This window comes from Eleutherodactylus coqui, chromosome 9 (genome assembly GCF_035609145.1).
Source record: "Eleutherodactylus coqui strain aEleCoq1 chromosome 9, aEleCoq1.hap1, whole genome shotgun sequence".
In the NCBI taxonomy this organism is placed as follows: domain Eukaryota; kingdom Metazoa; phylum Chordata; class Amphibia; order Anura; family Eleutherodactylidae; genus Eleutherodactylus; species Eleutherodactylus coqui.
In genome coordinates this window covers 70052663-70078284 of record NC_089845.1, presented here as the reverse complement: position 1 = coordinate 70078284, position 25622 = coordinate 70052663, and the positions used below count along the sequence as shown (strand labels likewise).

The following is a 25622-nucleotide window of genomic DNA, read 5'->3' as shown; positions in this document are numbered from 1 at the left end:
CACAGGGATGCAGAGCTATGTGATCTCTTAATAATTTATGGTGAATGTGGATGAAATGCCAGAAGGGAAGAACAAGTTTTGAGAAAAGTGTTTGAATCATTCAACAATACCATGGATGTCTATCTGAAGAGTCAGTCTGACATGACAAGATGTTCTGTACGATGTTAGAAAGATCCCTAGACAGTGATGCCAACAACGTAGCTATGCAATTGGAGAGGCCACAGTTTTGACTTTTTTCCAGCAAAACCCACGTCCATCATTTGGGCAGCAGTATGACACCGCAGTTTTCCAAATTCCAAACTGCATCAGAGTCTGAAGAGGAACAATCTATATCCGTGTCATAAAACCACACAGCAGGAACTTTATCCTTGAGATGCAGAGTGTTGGATTATTTACTGTGATTGGTTACTATGGAAGGCGGAACAGGATCCATATTTTACAATTATAATTATATAGACTGAAAAGTCCAAATTTAACTAATATGGGGTATTGGAAATTAGTGTTGAGCGAGTATTGAAATATTTGGCTCGGGAGAATAATTGTCAATAGTAACGGTCTGATTCCGATTACCATTAAAGTCAATGGCAGTAAAAATCAGGTTCACTAAAGTAATTGTGTTTTCTTTTTTTTTACAGATTTGAACCTAGAACTCCATTACTGTTAAGCAACAGTGATAAAAAATGAGCCACCACATTTTATTCTCCCTTCTCCATAGGAGGAGAACATGGAAAAAAAGACAAAGAAACACATAGAGAACATTTTATGTAGATGTTGTCCATAATCAGCTGTGAAACTAGAACCCTGAGGCTCCAAGGCAACAGTGCTACGACTGAGTCCACAAGCTTCTTCCTCTTCCTGCTTCTTCTCCAGTGTAGAAGACAGAGAAAAAGATGAAGGACGAATGAGAAGGAAGAACAAGCACGGTGGCTCAGTCATTAGCAGTGTTGCCGTGCAGTGTTGGGGTTCTAGGCTCAAATCTGACCCAGGGCAACATCTGGATAGACTTTTTACATTCTTCTTCTCCTCTGAAGCAAAATAGACAAGCATGGTAGCTAAGTCATTAGCACTGCTGCTTTACAATGCCTGAGTTCTAGGTTCAAATCTGATGCAGGGAAACATCTGCATGGAATCTTTCCAATTATACACAGATTTTCTCTTTCATGAGATTTGAACCTAGGACCCCACCACTGAAGTATAATACTGCTAACCACATTCATTGGAATGATTTTCTGGTGATTTTTGTTAAAAATCGGGTCAGGATAATCCGATACAATTTAGGAAAAAATCAGCCCACTTTTAGCACATGGCCGATCGTGACAAGCAACACTTTTTGACATACATAATCAACAAGTATCTCAAAGATGGAATGCAAAAGCTAGGACAGTTCAGCTAGTCTGAATAGGCATTCTGGGTCAACAGCTAGATGGTCTTGTACTTTAGGAGGAGGTAGTTTATGCTAATTGCTTTCCCCATATTTCCTTCTCCCCAGTGGCATTATTTTAAATTTAGAAACATTGAAAATTCTATTTTTTTTGTTTTGGCTTTTTTCAGTAAATCTAAATAATTATCCATGTTGCAGGCACCCACCAAGAACATCAACATTAGGGCTCATGCCCATGGCCAGGTCAGATTCTGACTGCGAAATCTCGCAGCAGAATCAGACCCGGAACCCCACAGAGACCCCATACTCACCTCTCTGGATCCGCCGCAAGCATCTCAGCTGGCGAGCCAGCGCTGATGTGCAGTGCAAGGCATTACGCGCTGGCGCTGGGCTGTGATGCGGATTCACGTGGTACTTCCGCAGTACCCACTGCACAGAATATTATGGGACTGCAATGGAAGCTGTCCGTGCAATTTTCCGCACAGAATAGAACATTCTGCAATCCTCCCCCGCGAGCGGAAAATCGCAGTTGATTTCCACTCGTGGGCAGGGGAGAATCTTTTAACCTAGCATGTCTATGGGCAGTCATTGCTGCGGAATTTGCATCTAGGTCTGTTTCATTATGCCTGAGGAAGGATCCCGAGGGGTCCGAAAGCTTGCAATAACATCATGTATTTTTTTTAGCCATTAAAAGGTATCATATCTGCAAGATCACTAGGTTTCTCTTACTGAGAACAATCACATTTTAGTCTGTTTTTTTCCCTCTTTCATTCAAATGGAATCCATGAGAAAACACATTGGCATGTTCCAATGCATACTGCATTATTAGGGTACTTTTCTGTTGAAGGACTATTTCTAGGAGATAAATATGGTACCTCACTTAGGCACCATACAACAGCAGGTAAATTACCTACAAGTTTGTAATAGGCTGAAATCAAACATATAATGTTTATTGAAGTTTTTGTATCAATTTTCATGAGCCAAACACAAAAGCAAATACGAAAGCAAGGAAGCATGTTTTCCTTTGTTTCCGATTCTTTTTGGAACTACTACTGGCCTTGGTTAAAAAACTGCATGTGCGGGAAAAGAACCGTAATATGGCTTTAACATGTGCATGGACCTTAAGACTATGTATGTTTTTTTCTTCAACATTTATAAGTGAAACAAATGATATAGGTAAAGAGAAAAAATGGAAATCTTATTTTTATCTAACTTTTATATGAATCGTAAAGTTATAGTTATATGTGACTTACTTGCCCAACATATATTGGATTCTTTACTTCTTGTTCCTCAATGACATACAGTGGCTCCCATGACCATCCTCGCTTTACCCTTACATGATTTGCTAATTTCATTTCTTGGGTTGGAATGTTCACAAAATTCATACTTATGACACAAGGCCATAGCATGGAAAGTTCCAAAGATATAGACAGCCATGTAGAAATGTTTCTCATATTGTACATTCCAATGAGAAAATAACAACCTAGCCTTGAAACTTCTTTTAAATATACTGTTTACATTGCATTTGCTTCATTCTGTCCTCCAGAACACAGAATTCCATGGTCTTCTAAGCCCTTAAATAAACAAAAAAAGAAATCATGAATGTAATACTTGACTCGATTTTGTAATATATGAAAAAATGCAAAGCCTATTGTGCTTAGAAATGCCCCGTGTACTTTATGTACTGTATGTATTACTTTAAACTTGCATTTTGGTTACAGTTTCGCAGCTGTCCTTCACGAATATATTTAGGAACACAGTAGAAAGCATTGTTTTATCTATTGTAGTACAAATGTGGTCACTCGTACAAAGAGTGTAGTATATTCAGTACCAAGATAATAAAGTATTCTGTACTCATACATACCAATTGTATGCATCTTTTAATGCCATGCGCTAATATAACATAAACAATATAGACTATCACAATGCACAAAAACAACTTGCATGCTCATATCTAGTAGTTTACATAGTTTTTTTAAATTTTATATAGTAAATGGTGAAAGTTCTTATATTAAAAAATAAACAATTTACTAAAAAGAACTGACCTTTACATTAACCAATTGAAATAAAATCCAAAAGAAATAGGGACACAATATACTGACAAAGTTCTCAAAATTAATTTGCAGGGATTGTCTGGTATAGAAAACTCATTTTAATATAGTCTATTGAGGTTAGCTAAATATATAGAAGGGGTTTCCTAGTCAGAACTTCAATCAGCCAGAGTGGTGACAATCAAGAAGTCTATGCATTACACGAACAACCCATTAATTTCAATGGATTCCTTCATTTGTTGGCACTGCAAAAAAAATTGAATATATTCTGCCAGGTTCTCCCAGAGATTAGAGTTGATCAAAGGGGATTATAACAGTGGGACCCATGTAATAAGATTAGCTTTCTGTAAACTATTCTGAAAATTGATTGTCCAAAGTTGGCAGTCCCCTTAAACAGCAGATGTTGACAGCAATGCCCTGATATACACTTATTATTGTAATTGCTGCCGTTACATGCATGGAAGCACTTATTAATATTGTGATATTAGAGGATTAGCCACTTCTCAGGATCGTCAACTTCTCTACTCAAAGAACACACTTTTACACGGAGAACGTCTTTAAAGTTTGGCACCTGCCAGTTTTATTAATTTCAGCAATGGATCGCAATATTTCACACTGTACATTAACCATTATACAAAATAAAACCTGATTGTCTGGTCACTCACTGTGCATCAACTTTGGCCCTCCCTATTCAGCCTAATGCCATGACTCCCTGAGCAAGAGACCAGTGTTTAGGCCTCGATACGTATTGGAGTTTTTGGACTTTTTTTAGCTTCCGTAGTGAGGCTAGGTGACGTCACCCCTAGCCCGCAGTAAATGCGTATGCAGCCGCTACCGGCAGGAGTAGCTACGGCTCACACGTGTGCTCTTTGCTTTTTCTTTACTGCTGGTTATGGCCTTTTGCTGCCTCTCTCCACCTGCTGCTGCTGGGTGAGTGCTTTTTACATTAATATATTGTTGTTTTTTACTTTTACTGTCACGTTTTTCTTGTATTTTTTAACATTGCCTTTTTGTACTCCATCCTGCTGCAGTTTATATGCCTCTTTTCTTGGTTGTACTAATATAGGCACATTCATCAAGTTTAGCGCACCGTTTGTAATGTATTACTTTTGTAATTCCATAACTCGTTACACATCATAAACACAGTCCATTTACCCACTCTTGGGCTACAGTACAGAGGTGTCACTCTTCTCTCTCTCTCTCAGTTAGGGTGACAGAACCCCTGACGCTCCCTGCTCCCGCTTAGGCTACTCCTCAGCCCTGGTTCAACAGCAAAAGTGTGAGTGACAAGCCCTCTCCTTTTGCAAAAGTCTGTCAGGTGCCTCCTGATTACCAAGGAGAAGCATCCTTTCTCTGCCAAAACACCATTAAAGAGCACTCTAATGGCCATACCTGTTACTATTTTATCACATATGCATCCCTTCTGACAAAAGCCGTAGGTGTTATCACTTGACACAACCCTGTAGGGTCAAATATTCTGCTTTGGAACAACCTTTTCCAAGACACACCAACCATCTTCTAACTTTTTCAGTATTAGGGGACCTTATACTCTCAACTACTTGTCCTGCACTAACTTTTAGGGCACTCTCTAAAACACTTATCTTTTTCACTAAGTAGTGAAGATGACTTTTTTACTTTCACAAGGACTGGTACATCTTCTGTATTCTTTCGCCATTCCTTCTTACCTTCCTTGTGACAGAAGTATCCACAACTTCAACACTTCTAGTTGAGTAAGTGCTTCCATTTTATATGCTTGTGCATTCTTTTGAAAACTTCTACCTACAGTCTTCCTCTTAAACACAGCATCACTATGTTGTACCGGTACCACTAATTCAACTTCATCACCAGCATCTTCACTGAACACATCACTTGCGTCTTCTAGGCTCTGCACCATACTCATATGAACAGGGCCTTTAACTTCACAAAAGGACATCTTTTTCCACTGTAGGGCTCTGCCTCATAATGCATCCATCTTTAGTAACTTCCAGCAGTCTCTGATCCATCTTATTTTCTTTCACTACTTTACTCATGGTGTTTGCTGACACCTCTGTATTTTCATCCATCACTGGAACAACAACAAGTTGTTTTAATCTTTTGTCTATTCCTGCCAGTTTACCCCTAAACTTCTTAGGAGATAGCGTTTGTGGACCACATCTATGCTTTGCCTTCATTCATCTCAGCTTTCTCGAATTTTCATTTCTTCTGCTTGCTTTTTCTGAGCTCCCTCAAAATTTCCAAGTCTTTGAACCTTTTTGTTAGCAACATATTTGGTACTCATCAAGTCATTCATTTCAATGACAACTGCTTGATGAGCCCATCTAATACAATCTTTACCATATTAAGGATCATTTCCATCTGTAACTCAATTTGCAACAATTCATCTTCCATTGATTTCTTTTGTTTCAGAGATTCTTTCTTTTTCCTTTCCCTTTCACTCCCAAAGGTTTGCTTTACCGGACAGATTTTCTCATCACAGTCTTGTTTATAGCAAGCAGTTTGCTCTTCCATTATCTTTCTTAGCTCTGCTTCCCCTCTAGACAATCTTCTAAGATGCTCATTCTCAGCTATAGGGACCATATCTGTTACTACTAAGCAAAATATACAGACTACTATTTCCTTCTAGTTCTTTCTGAGCATTGGTAGTTGCCATAGCTTGTAGATGTGGTATTGTATATGATATCTGTTATAGCGATCATTCTTAGTTTAATGCTAAACTGATTTTTACATGGATGTCAAAGAGGGTGGCCCCCATCTTGGGACTACCATATATAAGTCAGAGTCATTAGGACTTGGGACTACCATATATAAGTCAGAGTCATTAGTTTATGTAATCCTATGCTCACAGACACAATTTGACCGCGTGAAAATCTGCGCGGTAAACAAATTGCGGCATGTTCTATTTCTGTGCAGGCCCCACACAGGCCCGCACAGAAACATCGCCGCTGACGCTCCCGACTCTGCTCTGCCCGTACACGGTTGTGCGACAGCCGGAACATCGCAGAGAGGAAGAGAAGATGCCGAACAGGTAAGTATGACATCAATGTCAGGGCATGGGTCCCATCCCGCTGCGTGAATTTTGCAGCGGGAATCCGACCCGGCCGTGGGCATGAGGCCTAAAGCTGAAGTATTGCAGCATTTTCTGATGTCTTCACTTTGTGAGGTCATTTTTACACCAACTAATGCATTAGTAAGCTGTCATAAAAAAAATGAGTCCTTAATGAAGATTAGAGATGAGCGAACGTGTTCTTCCGAGCTTGATATTCGTGCGAATATTTGGGTGTTCGTGATGTTCGTTATTCGTAACGAACACCATGCGGTGTTCGGGTTACTTTCACTTCCTTCCCTGAGACGTTAGCGCGCTTTTCTGGCCAATTGAAAGACAGGGAAGGCATTACAACTTCCCCCTGTGACGTTCAAGCCCTATACCACCCCCCTGCAGTGAGTGGCTGGGAAGATCAGGTGTCCGCCGAATATAAAAGTCGGCCCCTCCCGCGGCTCGCCTCAGATGCCGTGTGAGTTAGATGAGGGACAGTGCTGTTTGTACCGGAGCTGCTGTAGGGAAAGAATTGGTAGTTAGTGTAGGCTTCAAGACCCCCCAAAGGTCCTTATTAGGGCCACTGATAGCTGTGTGTTGGCTGCTGTTAGCAGTGGCAATTTTTTTTTTCTCAAAATCGCCTCTGCAGAGCGTTGCACCCGGCATTAGGGACAGAAGTGTTGCATAGGCAGGGAGAGTGTTAGGAGTGAGTGTAGCCTTCAAGAACCTCAACGGTCCTTTCTAGGGCCATATTTAACCGTGTGCAGTACTGTGCTGGCTGCTGTTAGCTGTGCTGCATTTTTTTTTACTTCTCAAAATCGCCTCTGCAGAGCATTGCACCCTCCATTGATACTGCAGGGAAAGAATTGTGTAGGCAGGGCCACAACACAGTTATTATTCATTGAATATACGCAGTGCTGCCTTTTGGTGCAAAAAAAAAGGAAAATAATTCTATTTGTCCTGCCTCTGTCCGTCCTAAGGGCGGTGGACACGTGTCGGCTGCGTGTGCAACCTTTAAAAATCAGACGCACCCAGCTACGGTTTACTGCTGGCTTCGCCATTTGCTTTCCTTAATTGGGAAAAAAAATACCTGCTCTGCCACAGTTAATAACTCTGCTACCCTCACGTTCTGTGACACATTAGCAGGAAAACAGCACAGTTATTAAACTTAGATTATACATTCACTAGAGGCAGTGGGGCCTTTCGTTTTCAAAAAAGGGAAAAAATTATATTTGGCCTGCAGTCTTGCGCCAATTTATTAGCTGCCTGTGAAATCAAATCACTGGTAATACAGCATGCTGAGGGGTAGGGGTAGGCCTAGAGGACGTGGACGCGGCCGAGGACGCGGAGGGCCAAGTCAGGGTGTGGGCACAGGCCGAGCTCCTGATCCAGGTGTGTCGCAGCCGACTGCTGCGCGATTAGGAGAGAGGCACGTTTCTGGCGTCCCCACATTCATCGCCCAATTAATGGGTCCACGCGGGAAACGGTTATTAGAAAATGAGCAGTGTGAGCAGGTCCTGTCCTGGATGGCAGAAAGTGCTTCGAGCAACCTATCGTCAACCCGCAGTTCTGCGCCGTCCACTGCTGCAAATCCGAATCCTCTGTCTGCTGCTCCTCCTTCCTCCCAGCCTCCTCACTCCACTACAATGACACCTGCTCAGGAGCGGGAACACTCCCAGGAACTGTTCTCGGGCCCCTGCTTAGATTGGGCAGCAGCGGTTCCTCTCCCACCAGAGGAGTTTATCGTCACTGATGCCCAACCATTCGAAAGTTCCCGGGGTCCGGGGGAAGAGGCTGGGGACTTCCGCCAACTGTCTCAACAACTTTCTGTGGGTGAGGAGGACGATGACGATCAGACACAGTTGTCTTGCAGTGAGGTAGTAGTAAGGGCAGTAAGTCCGAGGGAGCAGCGCACAGAGGATTCGGAGGAAGAGCAGCAGGACGATGAGGTGACTGACCCCACCTGGTGTGCAACGCTTACTCAGGAGGACAGGTCTTCAGAGGGGGAGTCAAGGGCATCAGCAGGGCAGGTTGCAAGAGGCAGTGCGGTGGCCAGGGGTAGAGGCAGGGCCAGACCGAATAATCCACCAAGTGTTTCCCAAAGCGCCCCCTCGCGCCATGCCACCCTGCAGAGGCCGAGGTGCTCTAAGGTCTGGCAGTTTTTCACAGAGACGCCTGACGACCGACGAACAGTGGTGTGCAACCTTTGTCGCGCAAAGCTCAGCCGGGGAGCCAACACCAACAGCCTCACCACCACCACCATGCGCAGACATATGATGGCCAAGCACCCCACAAGGTGGGACGAAGGCCGTTCAGCGCCTCCGGTTTGCACCCCTGCCTCTCCCCCTGTGCCCCAACCTGCCACTGAGATGCAACCCCCCTCTCAGAACACAGGCACTACCGTCTCCTGGCCTGCACCCACACCCTCACCTCCGCTGTCCTCGGCCCCATCCAGCAGTGTAGTTCAGCGCACCGTCCAGCCGTCGCTTGCACAACTATTGGAGCACAAGCGCAAGTACGCCGCCACGCACCCACACGCTCAAACGTTAACCGTCCGCATAGCAAAATTCATCAGCCTTGAGATGCTGCCGTATAGGGTTGTGGAAACGGAGTCCTTCAAAAGTATCATGGAGGCGGCGGCCCCGCGCTACTCAGTTCCCAGTCGTCACTACTTTTCCCGATGTGCCGTCCCAGCCCTGCACGACCACGTCTCCCGCAACATTGTACGCGCCCTCACCAACGCGGTTACTGCCACGGTCCACTTAACTACGGACACGTGGACAAGCACAGGCGGGCAGGGCCACTACATCTCCCTGACGGCACATTGGGTGAATTTAGTGGAGGCTGGGACAGAGTCAGAGCCCGGGACCGCTCACGTCCTACCCACCCCCAGAATTGCGGGCCCCAGCTCGGTGGTGGTATCTGCGGAGGTGTATGCTTCCTCCACTAAAGCACCCTCCTCCTCCTCTGTCTCGCAATCAAGATGTGTTAGCAGCAGCATGTCGCCAGCAGTCGGTGTCGCGCGGTGTGGCAGCACAGCGGTGGGCAAGCGTCAGCAGGCCGTGCTGAAACTACTCAGCTTAGGCGATAAGAGGCACACGGCCCACGAACTGCTGCAGGGTCTGACACAGCAGACCGACCGCTGGCTTGCGCCGCTGAGCCTCCAACCGGGCATGGTCGTGTGTGACAACGGCCGTAACCTGGTGGCGGCTCTGCAGCTCGGCAGCCTCACGCACGTGCCATGCCTGGCCCACGTCTTTAATTTGGTGGTTCAGCGCTTTCTGAAAAGCTACCCACGCTTGTCAGACCTGCTCGTAAAGGCGCGCCGGCTCTGCGCACATTTCCGCAAGTCCCACACGGACGCTGCCACCCTGCGCACCCTGCAACATCACTTTAAGCTGCCAGTGCACCGACTGCTGTGCGACGTGCCCACACGGTGGAACTCTACGCTCCACATGTTGGCCAGGCTCTATGAACAGCGTAGAGCTATAGTCGAATACCAACTCCAACATGGGCGGCGCAGTGGGAGTCAGCCTCCTCAATTCCTTTCAGAAGAGTGGGCCTGGTTGGCAGACATCTGCCATGTCCTTGGTAATTTTGAGGAGTCTACCCAGGTGGTGAGCGGCGATGCTACAATCATTAACGTCACCATTCCTCTGCTATGCATCTTGAGAAATTCCCTGCAAACCATAAAGGCAGCTGCTTTGCGCTCGGAAACGGGGGCGGGGGAAGACAGTATGCCGCTGGATAGTCAGGGCACCCTCCTGTCTATTTCTCAGCGCGTACAGGAGGAGGAGGAGGAGCATGATGAGGATGAGGAGGAGGGGGAAGAGACAGCTTGGCCCGCTGCTGATGGTACACCGGCTGATTGCCTGTCATCCTTTCAGCGTGTATGGCCTGAGGAGGAGGAAGAGGAGGATCATGAAAGTGATCTTCCTAGTGAAGACAGCCATGTGTTGCGTACAGGTACCCTGGCACACATGGCTGACTTCATGTTAGGATGCCTTTCTCGTGACCCTCGCGTTGCACGCATTCTGGCCACGACGGATTACTGGGTGTACACACTGCTCGATCCACGGTATAAGGAGAACCTGCCCACTCTGATTCCCGAAGAGGAAAGGGGTTCGAGAGTGTTGCTATACCACAGGACCCTTGCGGACAAGCTGATGGTAAAATTCCCAGCCGACAGCGCTAGTGGCAGAAGGCGCAGTACCGAGGGCAAGGTAGCAGGGGATGTGCGTAGATCGAGCAGCATGTACATCCCAGGCAGTGCAACAGTCTTTAAGGGCCTGGCCAGCTTTATGGCTCCCCACCAAGACTGTGTCACCGCTCCCCAGTCACGGCTGAGTCGGCGGGAGCACTGTAAAAGGATGGTGAGGGAGTACGTAGCGGATCGCACGACCATCCTCGGTGACGCCTCTGCCCCCTACAACTACTGGGTGTCGAAGCTGGACACGTGGCCTGAACTAGCGCTGTATGCCCTGGAGGTGCTTGCTTGTCCTGCGGCTAGCGTCTTGTCGGAGAGGGTGTTTAGTGCGGCTGGGGGAATCATCACGGATAAGCGTAGCCGCTTGTCAACCGACAGTGCCGACAGGCTAACACTCATCAAGATGAACAAAGGCTGGATTTCCCCAGACTTCTGTTCTCCACCAGCGGACAGCAGCGATACGTAAGCAATACGTAGGCTGCACCCGCGGATGGAAGCTACGCTCTCTCTCACCATCCAAAACGGGGACATTTCTGCTTCATCAATCTGTGTCTAATATTCCTCCTCCTCCTCCTGCTCCTCCTCCAGAAACCTCACGTAATCACGCTGAACGGGCAATTTTTCTTAGGGCCACAAGGCTCACTCAAATAATTTTTCTGAACAATTTTTATAAGTTACAATGCGCTTAAAAGCGTTGGAACTTTAACTTGAACCAATTTTTCGTTACACTGGGCTGCCTCCAGGCCTAGTTACCACTTAAGCCACATTAACCAAAGCGATTCACCTGCCATCTTGGTTGGGCATGGCCAATTTTTACTGAGGTACATTAGTACTGTTGGTACACCAAATTTTTGGGGCCCTCACCTACAGTGTAATCATAGCAATTTGTATGTTCTTCGCCTGCACTCATGGTACAGAAAGGTGTGTGGGGTTGGCCTACACTTTAGCTACATAAATGTAACTTGGGCCTTGGCTATACTAAGGCTACTGAAATGGAACGAAGACTGCGCTCCCGCTATACTGCTGCTTCGGAATTGTTACTGGGGCCTGTCTTGAGTGCTACTATTGCTGACATGGAACGAAGACTGCGCTCCCGCTATACTGCTGCTTCGGAATTGTTACTGGGGCCTGTCTTGAGTGCTACTATTGCTGACATGGAACGAAGACTGCGCTCCCGCTATACTGCTGCTTCGGAATTGTTACTGGGGCCTGTCTTGAGTGCTACTATTGCTGACATGGAACGAAGACTGCGCTCCCGCTATACTGCTGCTTCGGAATTGTTACTGGGGCCTGTCTTGAGTGCTACTATTGCTGACATGGAACGAAGACTGCGCTCCCGCTATACTGCTGCTTTGGAATTGTTACTGGGGCCTGTCTTGAGTGCTACTATTGCTGACATGGAACTAAGACTGCGCTCCCGCTATACTGCTGCTTCGGAATTGTTACTGGGGCCTGTCTTGAGTGCTACTATTGCTGACATGGAACGAAGACTGCGCTCCTCCTATAATGCTGCTAGTGATATGTTAGTGGGGCCTGTTCTAATGCTACGGCTGAAATGTTACGAATTCTGGGCTCTGCCTATACCGCTGCTAATGGTATGTCTCTGGGGTGTGGAAACAGAGGCTTCCCAAAGACATGATGGCGGCGAGGCCATTTCCCACCAATGCGGTTACTGTAAAGGTGCATATAACCACGGACACGTGGAGAGGACACGTAGTGCCTCAAAAACATCCCCCTCCTCCTCCAACAGGGAAAACATTCTTGGCAAATGTCTTTGCATTGGTTCGTCTGGTGGCAGTCCAAGAATTTCACCTTTACCGACACAACAAGAGAGCCCCCACACCATCCCCCCGCCACGGCCCACTTAATCCTGGCCGCATTCCGAAAACCAACAAAATACAACCGTGCTACTAGGTCCGCAGTCACCACCACATTACCACCAACGCGGTTACTGTAAAGGTGCATATAACCACGGACACGTGGAGAGGACACGTAGTGCCTCAAAAACATCCCCCTCCTCCTCCAACAGGGAAAACATTCTTGGCAAATGTCTTTGCATTGGTTCGTCTGGTGGCAGTCCAAGAATTTCACCTTTACCGACACAACAAGAGAGCCCCCACACCATCCCCCCGCCACGGCCCACTTAATCCTGGCCGCATTCCGAAAACCAACAAAATACAACCGTGCTACTAGGTCCGCAGTCACCACCACATTACCACCAAAGCGGTTACTGTTAAGGTACATATTACCAGTCTGACTGGGGCATGCAGACACCTTGACAGAATGAATAGTGTGTGGCACATAGGTTCCCCATTGCTATGCCTACGTGTGCAGCTCCTGATGGCGGTGGCACAGGATTCTATTTCTCATTGCTTCTGTACAGCATTGTGGGCTATCGCCCCGCCCCTTTTAAAGAGGGCCGCTGCCTAGCCGTGCCAACCTCTGCAGTGTGTGCCTGCGGTTCCTCCTCATGGCAGACGCACTTCTAAATAGACATGAGTGTGGCGTGGCATGAGGGCAGCTGAAGGCTGCGCAGGGACACTTTGGTGTGCGCTGTGGGGGGGAGGGGGGGCGGTTGGTCAGCATGTAACCCAGGAGAAGTGGCAGCGGAGTGTCATGCAGGCAGTGATTGTGCTTTGTTGTGGCTAGTGTGGTGCTTAGCAAAGGTATGCCATGCTAATGAGGGCTTTTCAGAAGTAAAAGTTGTTGGGAGGGGGGGGGGGCCCACTCTTGCCGGTATTGTGGCTTAATAGTGGGACCTGGGAACTTGAGATGCAGCCCAACATGTAGCCCCTCGCCTGCCCTATCCGTTTCTGTGTCATTCCCATCACTTTCTTGAATTGCCCAGATTTTCACACATGAAAACCTTAGCGAGCATCGGCGAAATACAAAAATGCTCTGGTCGCCCATTGACTTCAATGGGGTTCGTTGTTCGAAACGAACCCTCGAACAGCGCGGGAAGTTCGTTCCGAATAACGAACACCCGAACATTTTGGTGTTCGCTCATCTCTAATGAAGATGTTATGTTAGGGACCTAATTATCAACAATGAGTAGAATTTGGAAAGCTCCTTTGGGCTACAGTGCAAGATTTACCTGAAGATAAGTACTGCAGTGTATTGTTGAATTTGTTACTCATCATTTCAGATATAATGATTCTATATTGGAGTGATCTATCTATCTATCTATCTACCTATCCATCCACCCATGCTTATATCATAAAGTAGAACTTTGAGTTCACCTAACATATACTAGGCACATACTTCAATGTCATGGCCAGAACTATAGCAAGTATACGGTAAATGATAAACATAATAATTCAGATAAACTGACTTTAAGTTATTAATCCCCAATATGTTTGATGCAGCAGCAAACATTTACAGGAGACATTATCTGTTTAAACAGCCGCATATCTTTATAGGGTTTGAATAAGGATTTAAAATTTCTATTTCCCCGTTGCACTACTCTTATCATTTTATTGCTCTATTCTCTTTGCAAATACAGATCTCATTCTGAGATACATCTACATCTGTCAGCTTAAATCCTTATAAATAATATGGTTAGCGAAAACATTTAACATTATACAACCTTAACAGCCTTAAAGTGCCTCTAAAGCATCACATACAATGCTCAGAATGTTTACTCTGCCTGACCTTAGTGCATCTTTAAAGTATTTTCTTCTTCAAACTGATAACACTTCTCATTTAAAGAACCTTGCTATACGCAATAATGCTCTAAGTACGGCCATATAGATAGAAATAAGCTCTCACACGAATGAAATCTTATCCACTAATGTAATTATGAAGCTTATACATAAAGTGACTGTCACATTTCCACTGCTGTAATACCTAGCGCTGACCTTTCCCAAGCACAGATATCATATCCCAAAATGAGAGCCCGACTGATGGTTTTTGCAATATGTTTTGCCTTGTAAATAGCCTGAGGGCTCCTTCAGATGACCATTTGCATGTGTAAAATTTGCACACGCAATACGCAGAGAATAAAAACCATTAATTACAATGGTCCGTTCTTATTTTTGTATTTTGCGCACACGGAAAAAAATATATTCTATTTTCATGCGTATTCGCATGCCAAGGGCCCCATAGAAGTCTATGGGAGGTGCGCAAGTGTGCGCGCAAATACAGGAACATGCACAATACGCTGCACAATGAAAAAGAGAGCCCTTCTGGACCTACAGTACAGTATTATGTGCCGATACGTGCACAAGTCAAACTTGTTCACTGCGCAAGCTTGTTGCGCTGAAGCATGCGGAATTGTGCATATGGTCATCTGAAACCGGCCTTAGACCTAAGTCACAAGGGCGTTTTTTCCCGCGATTTGCGGATCGCATAACGGATGCGCATCCGCAAATCGCGTGACCGGGGCCGACGATTTGCTGAAAAATCTGCACCTAGCAGATCAAAGGAGCGCTACCCGCTATCCTCTGTGGCAGAGGAGAACGATGTTCGCACACTGAATTCAATGAAAGCAATGGGCTGCCGGCAAGCGCTGGATGAATTTTCGGGGAAGGGCTTAAAATATAAGCCCTTCCCTGAAAACCATCCTGAAAATGTGTAAAAAAAAAAAAAAAAAAAGTATACTCACCTTTTTCCTGCAGCCGGAGATCAGCCGCGGCCGGCCCGCAGTTCTCCTGAACTGCTCTTTGTAGTATTCAGCAGGCGGGGATTTAAAATCCCTGCCTGCTGAATGGGCTGCCTCTGATTGGTCACAGCCCTCACCAATCAGGGGCAGCTCTCACTCACCCATTCATGAATTTATGAATGGGTGAGTGAGTGCTGCCTCTGATTGGCTGAGCGCAGGGACCAATCAGAGGCAGCTCTCAGCTATTGAATGACAGCTGTATTGCCAGCTCCATTGAATTCAATGGGCGAACATCGTTCCTCTCTGCCACAGCTGTTACAGCTGTGGTAGAGGAGAACGATCTTTAGTATATGTTCTCAATGGGGTCGGTGCTGCTGCCGCCGGCCCCATTGAGTGCATATATAGAACACAACGATTCGCAGAACGCAGATAGGCGCATTCTGCGAATCGTTGTGTCCTATAATTTATCGCACATTCGCATAAAAAACGGACATGTGCCTGCTCCCATTGGGATGCATTGGGTCTACAGATCTGCAGATCGCAAGCGCGTCTGCAGATCGGACCAAAAAATGCCCGTGTGACCGATCCCTCAGGATGCTTTTACGTAACAGGCTATTCATCAAGACAATGTAGGATATTACATCTTGGGGATAATCTGCATCAGAATCTGTAAGACTAACGTAGATTTTGACGCGGATTTGAAAATGGCTTAATTCATTGCGCAATTCTATGTCAAAACCCATATTTAGGTGCATATTTTGACAGCTGAATAGTTTCCAAAGTATAGCAGAATATTCCAGTGTGTGGGAAAGCACTCTTACTGGTTTGTGTAGGAAGCCATGTAAAGATGTGGATGATTTGTTCCAGATGTTCATGCAGATTCCCCATCCAAAATGCAGTTGCAGTACAAAACTATTTCAATGTTTTACAAGTCTCCATTCTCATATAGAAAAAAAGAAACTTTCCATAAAGATTTTAGGGCATGCTGCTAATTTTTCAGTCGACAGCATGTCCTATATGGTTCAGATTTGTTGCAATGCGATGTAATACAAAGAGCGAAATCTGCTGCAAATGTACAAATTCATGGCAAAATCTGTGCATAAAATATTCAAATTTTTCTGTGGCTTTCCTGTGGAAAATTTCTGCTATGTGCGAAGGCAAGCTAAGGCCATTAACAGATAAGCATATTCTGGACATATTTATGCGAAGGGTGTCTCGGTCTGATCAAGAGTATCCTGACCTGAACTACAAGCATTATAGGAATCAACTACTCCAATACATAGCTACAGGTATTAGGGAAAAGCGCAAAAAAATTCCATCATATCACAAGGATGACCGTCCGAAAACCATATTCCTGGACCTTCCCCTCCTGTGTTACAGGCAACCTCCAAATTTAAGTAACTTTATAATCAGGAATACATTGCCCTCTGACACAGAAAAAGTAACTTATTCCTACAATGTAAGGAGCTGCAAGACCTGCTCACATGTACTGACTACAGGCAGAATACAAATCTCCAATACACAACAAGACTATAGGATCCCGGGGACATTCACATGTTCTGCACCTGATGTTCTGCACCTGATGTTGTGTACCTGATCCGGTGCAGTAAATGTCCTCTTGTGGCCTTTATGTTTGAGAAACAGGACAAAAACTGAAAGCGAGAATGAGGTCTCATCATCACAAAATTAAAGAGAGAAATATAGAATTACCTGTGGCCAGGCACTTCTCTAGTCATGGACCCAACATTGAAAACATAAAACTTAATATACTGAAAGGCAATTTCAAATCACAAAGCCACAGAAGAATTTGAGAGTATAAATTTATAACAACTTTTGACACTTTGAATAGAGGGCTAAATTCCTCAAGAGAATTCATGCGTGACCGGGAAGTATGAGACATCTATAGCACAGATAACACTGCTGGCCTGGTGACCCCCTAACACTAATTCAGGGACCATAAAACCTTCACATCTTTATCAGTTGACTATTTAAGTATGTTTTTATTTCTCTACTCATCCTGTTGTGGTATCCTTCTAATTGGAAATGAATCACATCCATATCTGTGCCTTGTAATAAGTATGTGTGCGTATATATATATATATATATATATATATATATATATATATATATATATATATACATGCCTCTTCCGATCTATTTCATTATGCCTGAGGAAGAATCCTGAGAGGTTCGAAATCTCAGAATAACATCTATTTTTGTTAGCCATTAAAGGGGTTGTCCCGAGGCAGCAAGTGGGTCTATACACTTCTGCATGGCCATAATAATGCACTTTGTAATGTACATTGTGCATTAATTATGAGCCATACAGAAGTTATAAAAAGTTTTATACTTACCTGCTCCGTTGCTGGCGTCCTCGTCTCCATGGTGCCGACTAATTTTCGCCCTCCGATGGCCAAATTAGCCGCGCTTGCGCAGTCCGGGTCTTCTTCTTTTCTGAATGGGGCTCCGTGTAGCTCCGTGTAGCTCCGCCCCGTCACGTGCCGATTCCAGCCAATCAGGAGGCTGGAATCGGCAATGGACCGCACAGAAGCCCTGCGGTCCATGAAGACAGAGGATCCCGGCGGCCATCTTCAGCAGGTGAGTATGAAGACGCCGGACCGCCGGGATTCAGGTAAGCGCTGTGCGGGTGGTTTTTTTAACCCCTGCATCGGGGTTGTCTCGCGCCGAACGGGGGGGGGGGGTTTAAAAAAAAAAAAAAACCCGTTTCGGCGCGGGACATCTCCTTTAAAAGGTATCATATCTACATGATTACATGGTTTCTCTTGCTGGGAACAATCACAGGAATTTTTGATATTCAGAGTTTGAATCAGGAGATCTGCGGTCAGTCCAGGACACAGGTCCATTATGTGAACACATTAATGTGATTGGAATACACTCATGTCACCGGCCTTAAACTACACAGCAAATGCAACAATTTTGTTTCAGGATCACATATGAAGAAGAAAGGTGGTTTTGCTTGCATACGTTTTCATTCATTTATGGTTTACATCCCTGACATACCAGCTACGTGTTCCAATAAATAATGTGGCGTCTTTCAGTTGAAAAAAAAAAGATCCTGAGTTTACAGGAATAACATTTTATTATGTAGAGGTATGAGTGGACACATACATTCAAGGCAACAGTATTGGCGTAATATGCTACATTTGAAACATAAGTAGATGGACTGTAGCTTTATGCTGAAATGTTGTTTTGAATACAATAAGTTTATATTTCTATGCATACTGTATGCAAATATTTGAAAACAAGTGCTTGTATATTAATTTACTAAGAAGATAAAACAGATAGTATCAGCTCAGGATGCAGTGATATATACAGGGTGCAGTCAAAACCACTAATCTAGCGCTATATCTCAATTCTAGTGCCCTGTGTTGAAATAATAATAGTATCGGAAGGCATGCATGTGCTACACAAAGTATGGCACAATTGCAGAGTTGAAGCATGTGAGAAGCAGAAATCCACTTTCCGCATCCGTCTAACTCCCATGGGAGAACTGGTATGACTGAAGTAAGGAAAGCATACTTGAAGTGGCCTCCTTCTACAATGATACATACATGGAGCCATTCAACAGTGCAGTTCCGAACTGACACTATAATTGTGGGACCATGTTAGTAAAGCAACAATTCAGTGCAGATGCAATGCAAATTTCTAGTGAGAGCATGATCCAATCAGAAGACAATGCAAATTTGAGTGTGAACATGTGGGTTGGAATTTGGTGCGATCGCCTCTTTCGACCTGTGTTCATTCCATGGAATTGCAACATGGAATGGTACCTAAATCTTCTGCAGACAGCGGTGGATGACTTCCTGGATGATCTGCCCCTTCCATAGCAGGAGGAGGCCACTTTAAGTATGCTTCCCTTACTTCAGTCATTGCAATGGTCCCACAGGATTTAGAAAGATGCGGAAAGTGGATTTCTACTTCTCACATGCCATTCTTCAAGTTTGCAATTGGTTTTACTCTCTCTCTCTTACATGCTGAACAACACAAAAATTAAATCCATGCGTAGGGACCCCAAGGGGCCCATGCGCCATACTGTCATGTAGTGCATCCATGCCTTCCTATTTAAATAAGCTCTTGTTATTTTGATATAGGATACAAGTGGCATAGTAATATAAGTTGCAGGGGTCACAATTACACCCAGGCTTCCAAGCTAGGAGGCCCCCTCACCACTATTATTACTGGGCTTCACTTACATGAACTTACTAACGAAACATTTGAATTGCCTCCTTCTTGTAACTGCAGAATGCCCATGAGGTGTTGTATGTCAGAAATCCTTCAGTGGGCGCAGTGTGTAATGTGTCCTTCTTCATAGCCCTGCTATATATACTATGCATGCTACAGTGTTCAATGTTTACATTGAAATACCCTTAAACTCCTAAATAATTGTCCTTCAACTCTTTATCATGACCATATTTCACCTGTCCAGCAGTGAAAGGGTTCTAGCCTGTAACTTACAGGAGCCTTTTCCAGCATTCATGGCTCCCATACTTCACCAGAAGAAGCCATCCCAAGCCACTGGCCCAAAACTCCTGGCTACATAACCGGGCAGTCGGTGTTAATGCAGGCCTGTTGTTTACTGAATCAAGAAGCCTATGTGCCCTTATTGCTTAGCTAGATGAAGGTTCAATGTAGCTTCGGAAGGGACTAAATTTCAGGGGGCCTTTTTTGGAGGGTGAGGGTCACAATGGTGTTTCTGTTACACTGAAGAGGGACCAAGGGGGCTTTCTTTTACTGTACATGGGTTTTTCAAGTGCAATAAAAAAAAATCATATACCACATATGTAAAATTAAACAATGATATACTCACCCTCTCCCAGTTTCACTGTAGCTCCAATGCTACACCTCAGGTCTCTACTGTGAGAAGGTATTGACAGTCTACAGCAGTCTGTTTACCATAAATCACAAGCTGCTGAAGATGATCAGAGATCTCAGTGTTTGAGCACTAATGTCTGTGATTGGCTGTAGCAGCCTGTGACATCCCATAAACAGGCTGCTTCAGCCTGTCAACAAATACTCTGCACTGAAAATGGAGCTATGGGGAATTGGGTGAGGTGAGCAAAGAAATGTTTATTATTTTTATACTTGGGGTGTAGGAATTTAAAAAAAACTCAGACAAAAGGACGACTATAACTTTGTGAGCATAGATGGGTATTATTACTTTTCTGGGCACAAAGTGGACATTAGTACTTTGTAGAAGGGCACAGAAATAAATTATTAGTATGTGAGGCAGAAATGGCTGTTATTACAGTGTGGGGGCACAAAGCAGGCAGGATTTTTTGTGTTGGTTACTGACGAGGAGGTATTACTCTGTGTTACTGTAGCACAATGACTTTGTAGAGCACAGTAAAACCACTTCTGAGGAATCACAGTGGGCTTCCCTCACCTCCTGTAGAATGTGGAGCTATTGCTTGAGTGAGAGCTGCTTGAAGTGCCATATTGGCCCATCCTCTACCACCTCTTCCACCACCAATGACACATCCTCAATCCCTTGCTTTCTTCTTGTCTCCTTTTATTGATTTGTTTTTATTTATTTTTGTTGTTCACCTATTAGTGTAGTTTTCATATAATTTATCAGCTAACTTCTAAGTTTGTAGAAAACCACTGCTAGCTGTATAAGGCCTGAAAATAATTTGTAGTGGCTGGACTAGACACTTTGAATTATGTCTACAGCAGCTGACACTCACTGTGTGTATTTGCTGTTTCCCTGTTTGGTTTTATTTTTTATTAACAAAAAAAGCACCACCAAATAAATAAGCCATAATCGCTGGAAGGCACAATATATAAGAATAGAAGGTCACAGAGTATAGCTTGTATCTTTGTGAGCTATCACTGTTTGGCTTAGCATAATTGAATTCCCCAAACCCCACTGATAGCTGCATAAGGTCTGCAAATAATTCATAGTAGCCGAACTAGTGATTTTGAACAACATCTGAGGCAACAGAAAACTGCAATATTCTATCTATTTTATCTATCAGCATTGCTGCTATTATGTTGACAGCAGCAGAAATGCACCTGTTATGATTGTGTGGGCAAACTAAGCACGGGGCCCACACAATCGCAACCAAAGAGGACTTGGTACGCACGCACAAGTAGCACACAGGTTTCAAGCAACTGACCCTGTGCTACCGGGAGGTTAACCTGGCCCCACCTAAGCGGGGACATCGCCCCAATAGAGGGCAGCCCAGCGGTCTTCGGATCTGGGCCCTAGCTGCCCCTAGGAGCCACGCACCAGAACAGGGCGCATTCACATGCCACATGACAGGGACTGAACAATAGGACACACAGAGACAGAATACACAGCATACAGCAGCCACAATGCAAATACTAATAGCAGATGATAAGGTGAATATAAATGCGAGGTGTTAGGTCATACATTAGCCAATGAACTTAAGCTGCAAGCCCCGGCAAGGCCCCTCGTATCTTGCAGTCCCTACACTAGCAAGACACATCTACTAGAGGGTCCAACCTAGCGCAGACATAGGAAACAAACTCAGCAGACCAAACTGAGACAAAATAAACGTACAAACGGACATGAACTGCAAGGCACAGATCACAAGCAAGCTGCAACAGACAAGGATTCAAGACTGCTCACCCTGAACACCAGACAGAGACTGACCAGGAGCTGGGTTTATATGTGAGAACAGACCCAGGAGATTGGCTAGCAGGAAGTACCACACCGAGCCAGCTCAATCAATTAACCCTGTGAGGGCTGTGCTGCTAGGAAGCTTAGAACTACAGATCCCAGCAGCACACGTAACAGCACCCTCTACCAATGTACAGACCATATTTTGTATAAGCATATAGACGTGATGCAGCAACTTTCTCTTCTCTCTCCAATAGAACCCTGTTTAAGTTCTCTACTAGTATACTCAGCAGCAATATATATATGTAGATTGTGTTGTCACCAAATGTGTCCTCTATCTTGAATATAGGCAGCAGTTTCATTGGACGGCTGCATCATATAACTTAACCATATAGAACATAGGCACAGTGTAACAATCAGCCATTTTACAGTTGAACATAGGACAGAGAAGTTGCATCACATTTATATGCCTATATAACACATGGCCCACTGTTAGTAGGGATATATATATGTATATATATATATATATATATATATATATATATATATATATATATATCCCTATATCAGCAAGGTGCACGGGCTGCATGCTGATCTCTGTAGCAGACATTATGGGAACTTAGATTTTCCCACATTTCACCAAAATCGTGAAATGCGAAAATCATGCCAATTTTATTGCCTGGCTGATCAAGATTGAGCAGCACTATCTGTAAGTCAAAAAAAGGGTTAGAACCTACGGAGAAATGAAAATGGACAGATTTGTACTTCTGCTGGTTTTCAATTACAACTACTGCTGCCATCTGAAATTGGCCTAAAGCTGGGATTACACGTGCAGCTTTCTTTAACTAAAGGGGAGGATTTGTACCAGTGTTTCCTTTGACCAGTTTCACACAAGCGTATTACGGTTGTATTTTTGTGATCCTAATACAAACAAGTGTTGCGGTCCAACTGACCCAAACTCAAAGCATCATAGGCATCTGTGATGTTCTAATCTCAGGTCCCTAGACCCACAGGCCAGGACACTCATCCATACTGCAGGCACATTTACACTCATGTCAAGCAAAACTGGCATTTCACGCATCTACTCCTAACCTTGGCTGAAAACCCACACATGTAATTCCAGCCTCTTGCTTCCTTAGGGGCCTTGAACCCAGGACCTGCAAGTTTCGACTGATTCCACCTTAGCCAAAGTGGAGATAAGCTAAAGATGGACACCTGTTGATGCATAATAGGAACCTTTAACACATTATGCCACCGTGATAGAAATATATATTGTATGAACCGGCGTTTATCAAATTATGGTCATCGCGTGGGCACAGGAGCTGTGCTGGCAAAATCGCTGCAGATGCCCGGTGCTGACTCAAAATTCTACTCCCTCTGTAATGGCCAGGATCCTACAGAATTTATGTGGGAGGGAGTAAACTCTGATCTCAGCTATTTAAAACTCTCTATGGTTAATTGGTCAATAGCAACTGTATACCTATATGGTTAAGCAGAGGGAAGGGCGCCGTCTGTCCACATCAGCTCTCCTGTGAATATAACTGTAGAGTGCCGATGGTTTGCCATGTCTGCCAGAGGCCTAGCAAACGCATAAAGACCTGCCATGGCTGTTTGCCTGTTAGGCTGTGCCAGCGATTGCCTGACAATTTTCCCTTCATATGGAATAATGCTTAGGTGTACTAAATATACCAAAGCATTATAAAAACAATCAAACAATCACATCCGAGGCCCCCCTAGTGGGACTAAATAATTGACTAAACAAAAGTTAATAAAGATTATTTAAAATAAACGTACACAGTAAAAAAAACAAATAGCTATTTTTTCGCTAAAAGTGGTCTTATTTTGTAAAATTGTTACACACACTCACGGAGTATTGTCACTGTCACCACAACACATATAATAAACTTAACCCATTTATTTAAGCTGTATGGAAAATGACGTTAGAAAAAAATAGAAAAAGCTGCAGAATTTTTTTTTCACTTACTCTCAGCCACAACATAGTACAACATGATTCCATATGGGCAGGCTTCAACATACACACTGTACAAATAAATCATTGCACATCAATTTCCTAAATGAATTTATACTAGTCATAACCCATAGGAACGCTCTCACTTTAAAAAAACACATGTTCATACTTATATATATGGCTCTCTTAGTCAATCAGTTTTGTGATTCTATAAATACTATATAATAACACTTCTCTTTGTTTCTACCAGAAACGATTTTCGCCTAAAACATTAATTAGAAATAGATTCCAATGAAATTGGAGCATAATTTGTGTAGATTGTGTGAAGTCACAAATGTTAAAGATCTGTATAAAATAACACACAGCAATACACAATATCATGGCAATGTACTTCTTACTTATAAATAATAGGATTTTAGATGTTTTAATTCGACGCGTCCAACTAATATGCTAAATTTTCTTTCATATTCAGTTTCAAAATATAAAAAATATGTTTTCAAGGAAGTTAAAATATTGCAGACTTACACACTTTCGTCTTGTATCAGCTTGGTAAAAGTCCACATCGCCCATCCTGTTTCCAGTAAAAAGCTCTTGTGTTCAGCTTTACAAAACTCCCAGTATTTTACTGCTTGCTATTTTGGGTGTATTGGGTGGTAAACACGGAACACAAGGACTTTTGTATATAGCATAATGAGACTTCTCTGATGTTCATTCAGCTCATTAGATTAAAATGCAGAAAGCTTCAGCAAGCAAAGTTCAAGCTCAAGAAGAAGACTACCCTTGTAAGTTATGCATCTTGTACAAGTGTAATTTGTAACCTAAATGACACTGTCCTCTGTGTGACTCTGTCACAAAGCTATTTGTCTAGTTTTGCAGCCTCCCAGTGGAAAATCTTCTACTTAATAGATTATTAGAATGAAGTTTTATCGGAAAATGTTGCATTATGTTTATTTTCATCTGTGAACCAGGAGATAATGAGCGGTGTATAGTGGAGATTAAGTAAATCAAAGTCCATCAGGAGAACTATTTTACATGGCACATCCTAACTCTTGGCCTCTTTTAATTCATGGATATGAAACACTTGAAAAAAAGTTTGAAATCCATGAACTTATAAAAATAAAAAGTAGATTTGAAGGGGTGTGAATATATAATTATAGGGCTTTAGAAGCAGGGAAATGATTCTATTGATCACTTGCTTGGCATCTGACTTTGTAGTAGTTGGAAGCTCTACTGACCAATGATGAGGAGTTTTTTTAAGTATTGCTTTAGTAATCATTTTCAGTATTAGTCAATTGTGCTTCAATGTTTCACCGACAGATAGAGCAGTATATTCGTATCATTTTCAAATAATTTGTATTTGTTTTATATTATTAGGGTTTTTAGCAGATGAAAATAATAAAAATGATGATTTGAATGTCTAGAATCACTCTAGAAGAGATTAGAATCAATCAAATGTGCCTCTAGCTTCTCATAGTAACAGATGTTTTCAATATTTGAATGCCTTCCAGCTGCAGCCCTTTTTTGTCATTTTCATTTATTCCTCTTCGCTTTCAAAATTTCATAACTTTTTTCTTTTTTCTGGCACGAGGACTTGTTTTTTCTTTTCAATAATTTTTTTGGGGTTTTATAATAAACAGAGAATGAAAGAAAGTTGACATATTTGTTGCATTAGAATAGAACTTTTGTTCCATGACATACATATTTTAAGCATGCAATGTGTTGTTGAATAGCAATGAGACTAATGTTTCTTCTTAGGCTGAATGCACATGGGCGGAA

At 43.7% G+C, this 25622-nt stretch overlaps 1 protein-coding gene across 1 annotated transcript in view; it reads right to left on the bottom strand.

The window, feature by feature from the left end:
• LOC136579155 (cadherin-19-like) overlaps positions 1–24458 on the bottom strand; it is a 176284-nt gene extending 151826 nt beyond the window's left edge. The window contains exons 1-2 of the mRNA XM_066579503.1: positions 24372–24458; positions 2635–2955 (exon numbers count right to left, since the gene is read on the bottom strand). Of these exons, the coding sequence (XP_066435600.1) occupies positions 2635–2844 (210 nt within the window). The 5' untranslated portion in view covers positions 2845–2955; positions 24372–24458. The remainder of the gene's footprint in view (positions 1–2634; positions 2956–24371) is intronic.
• Positions 24459–25622: the final 1164 nt, after the last annotated feature.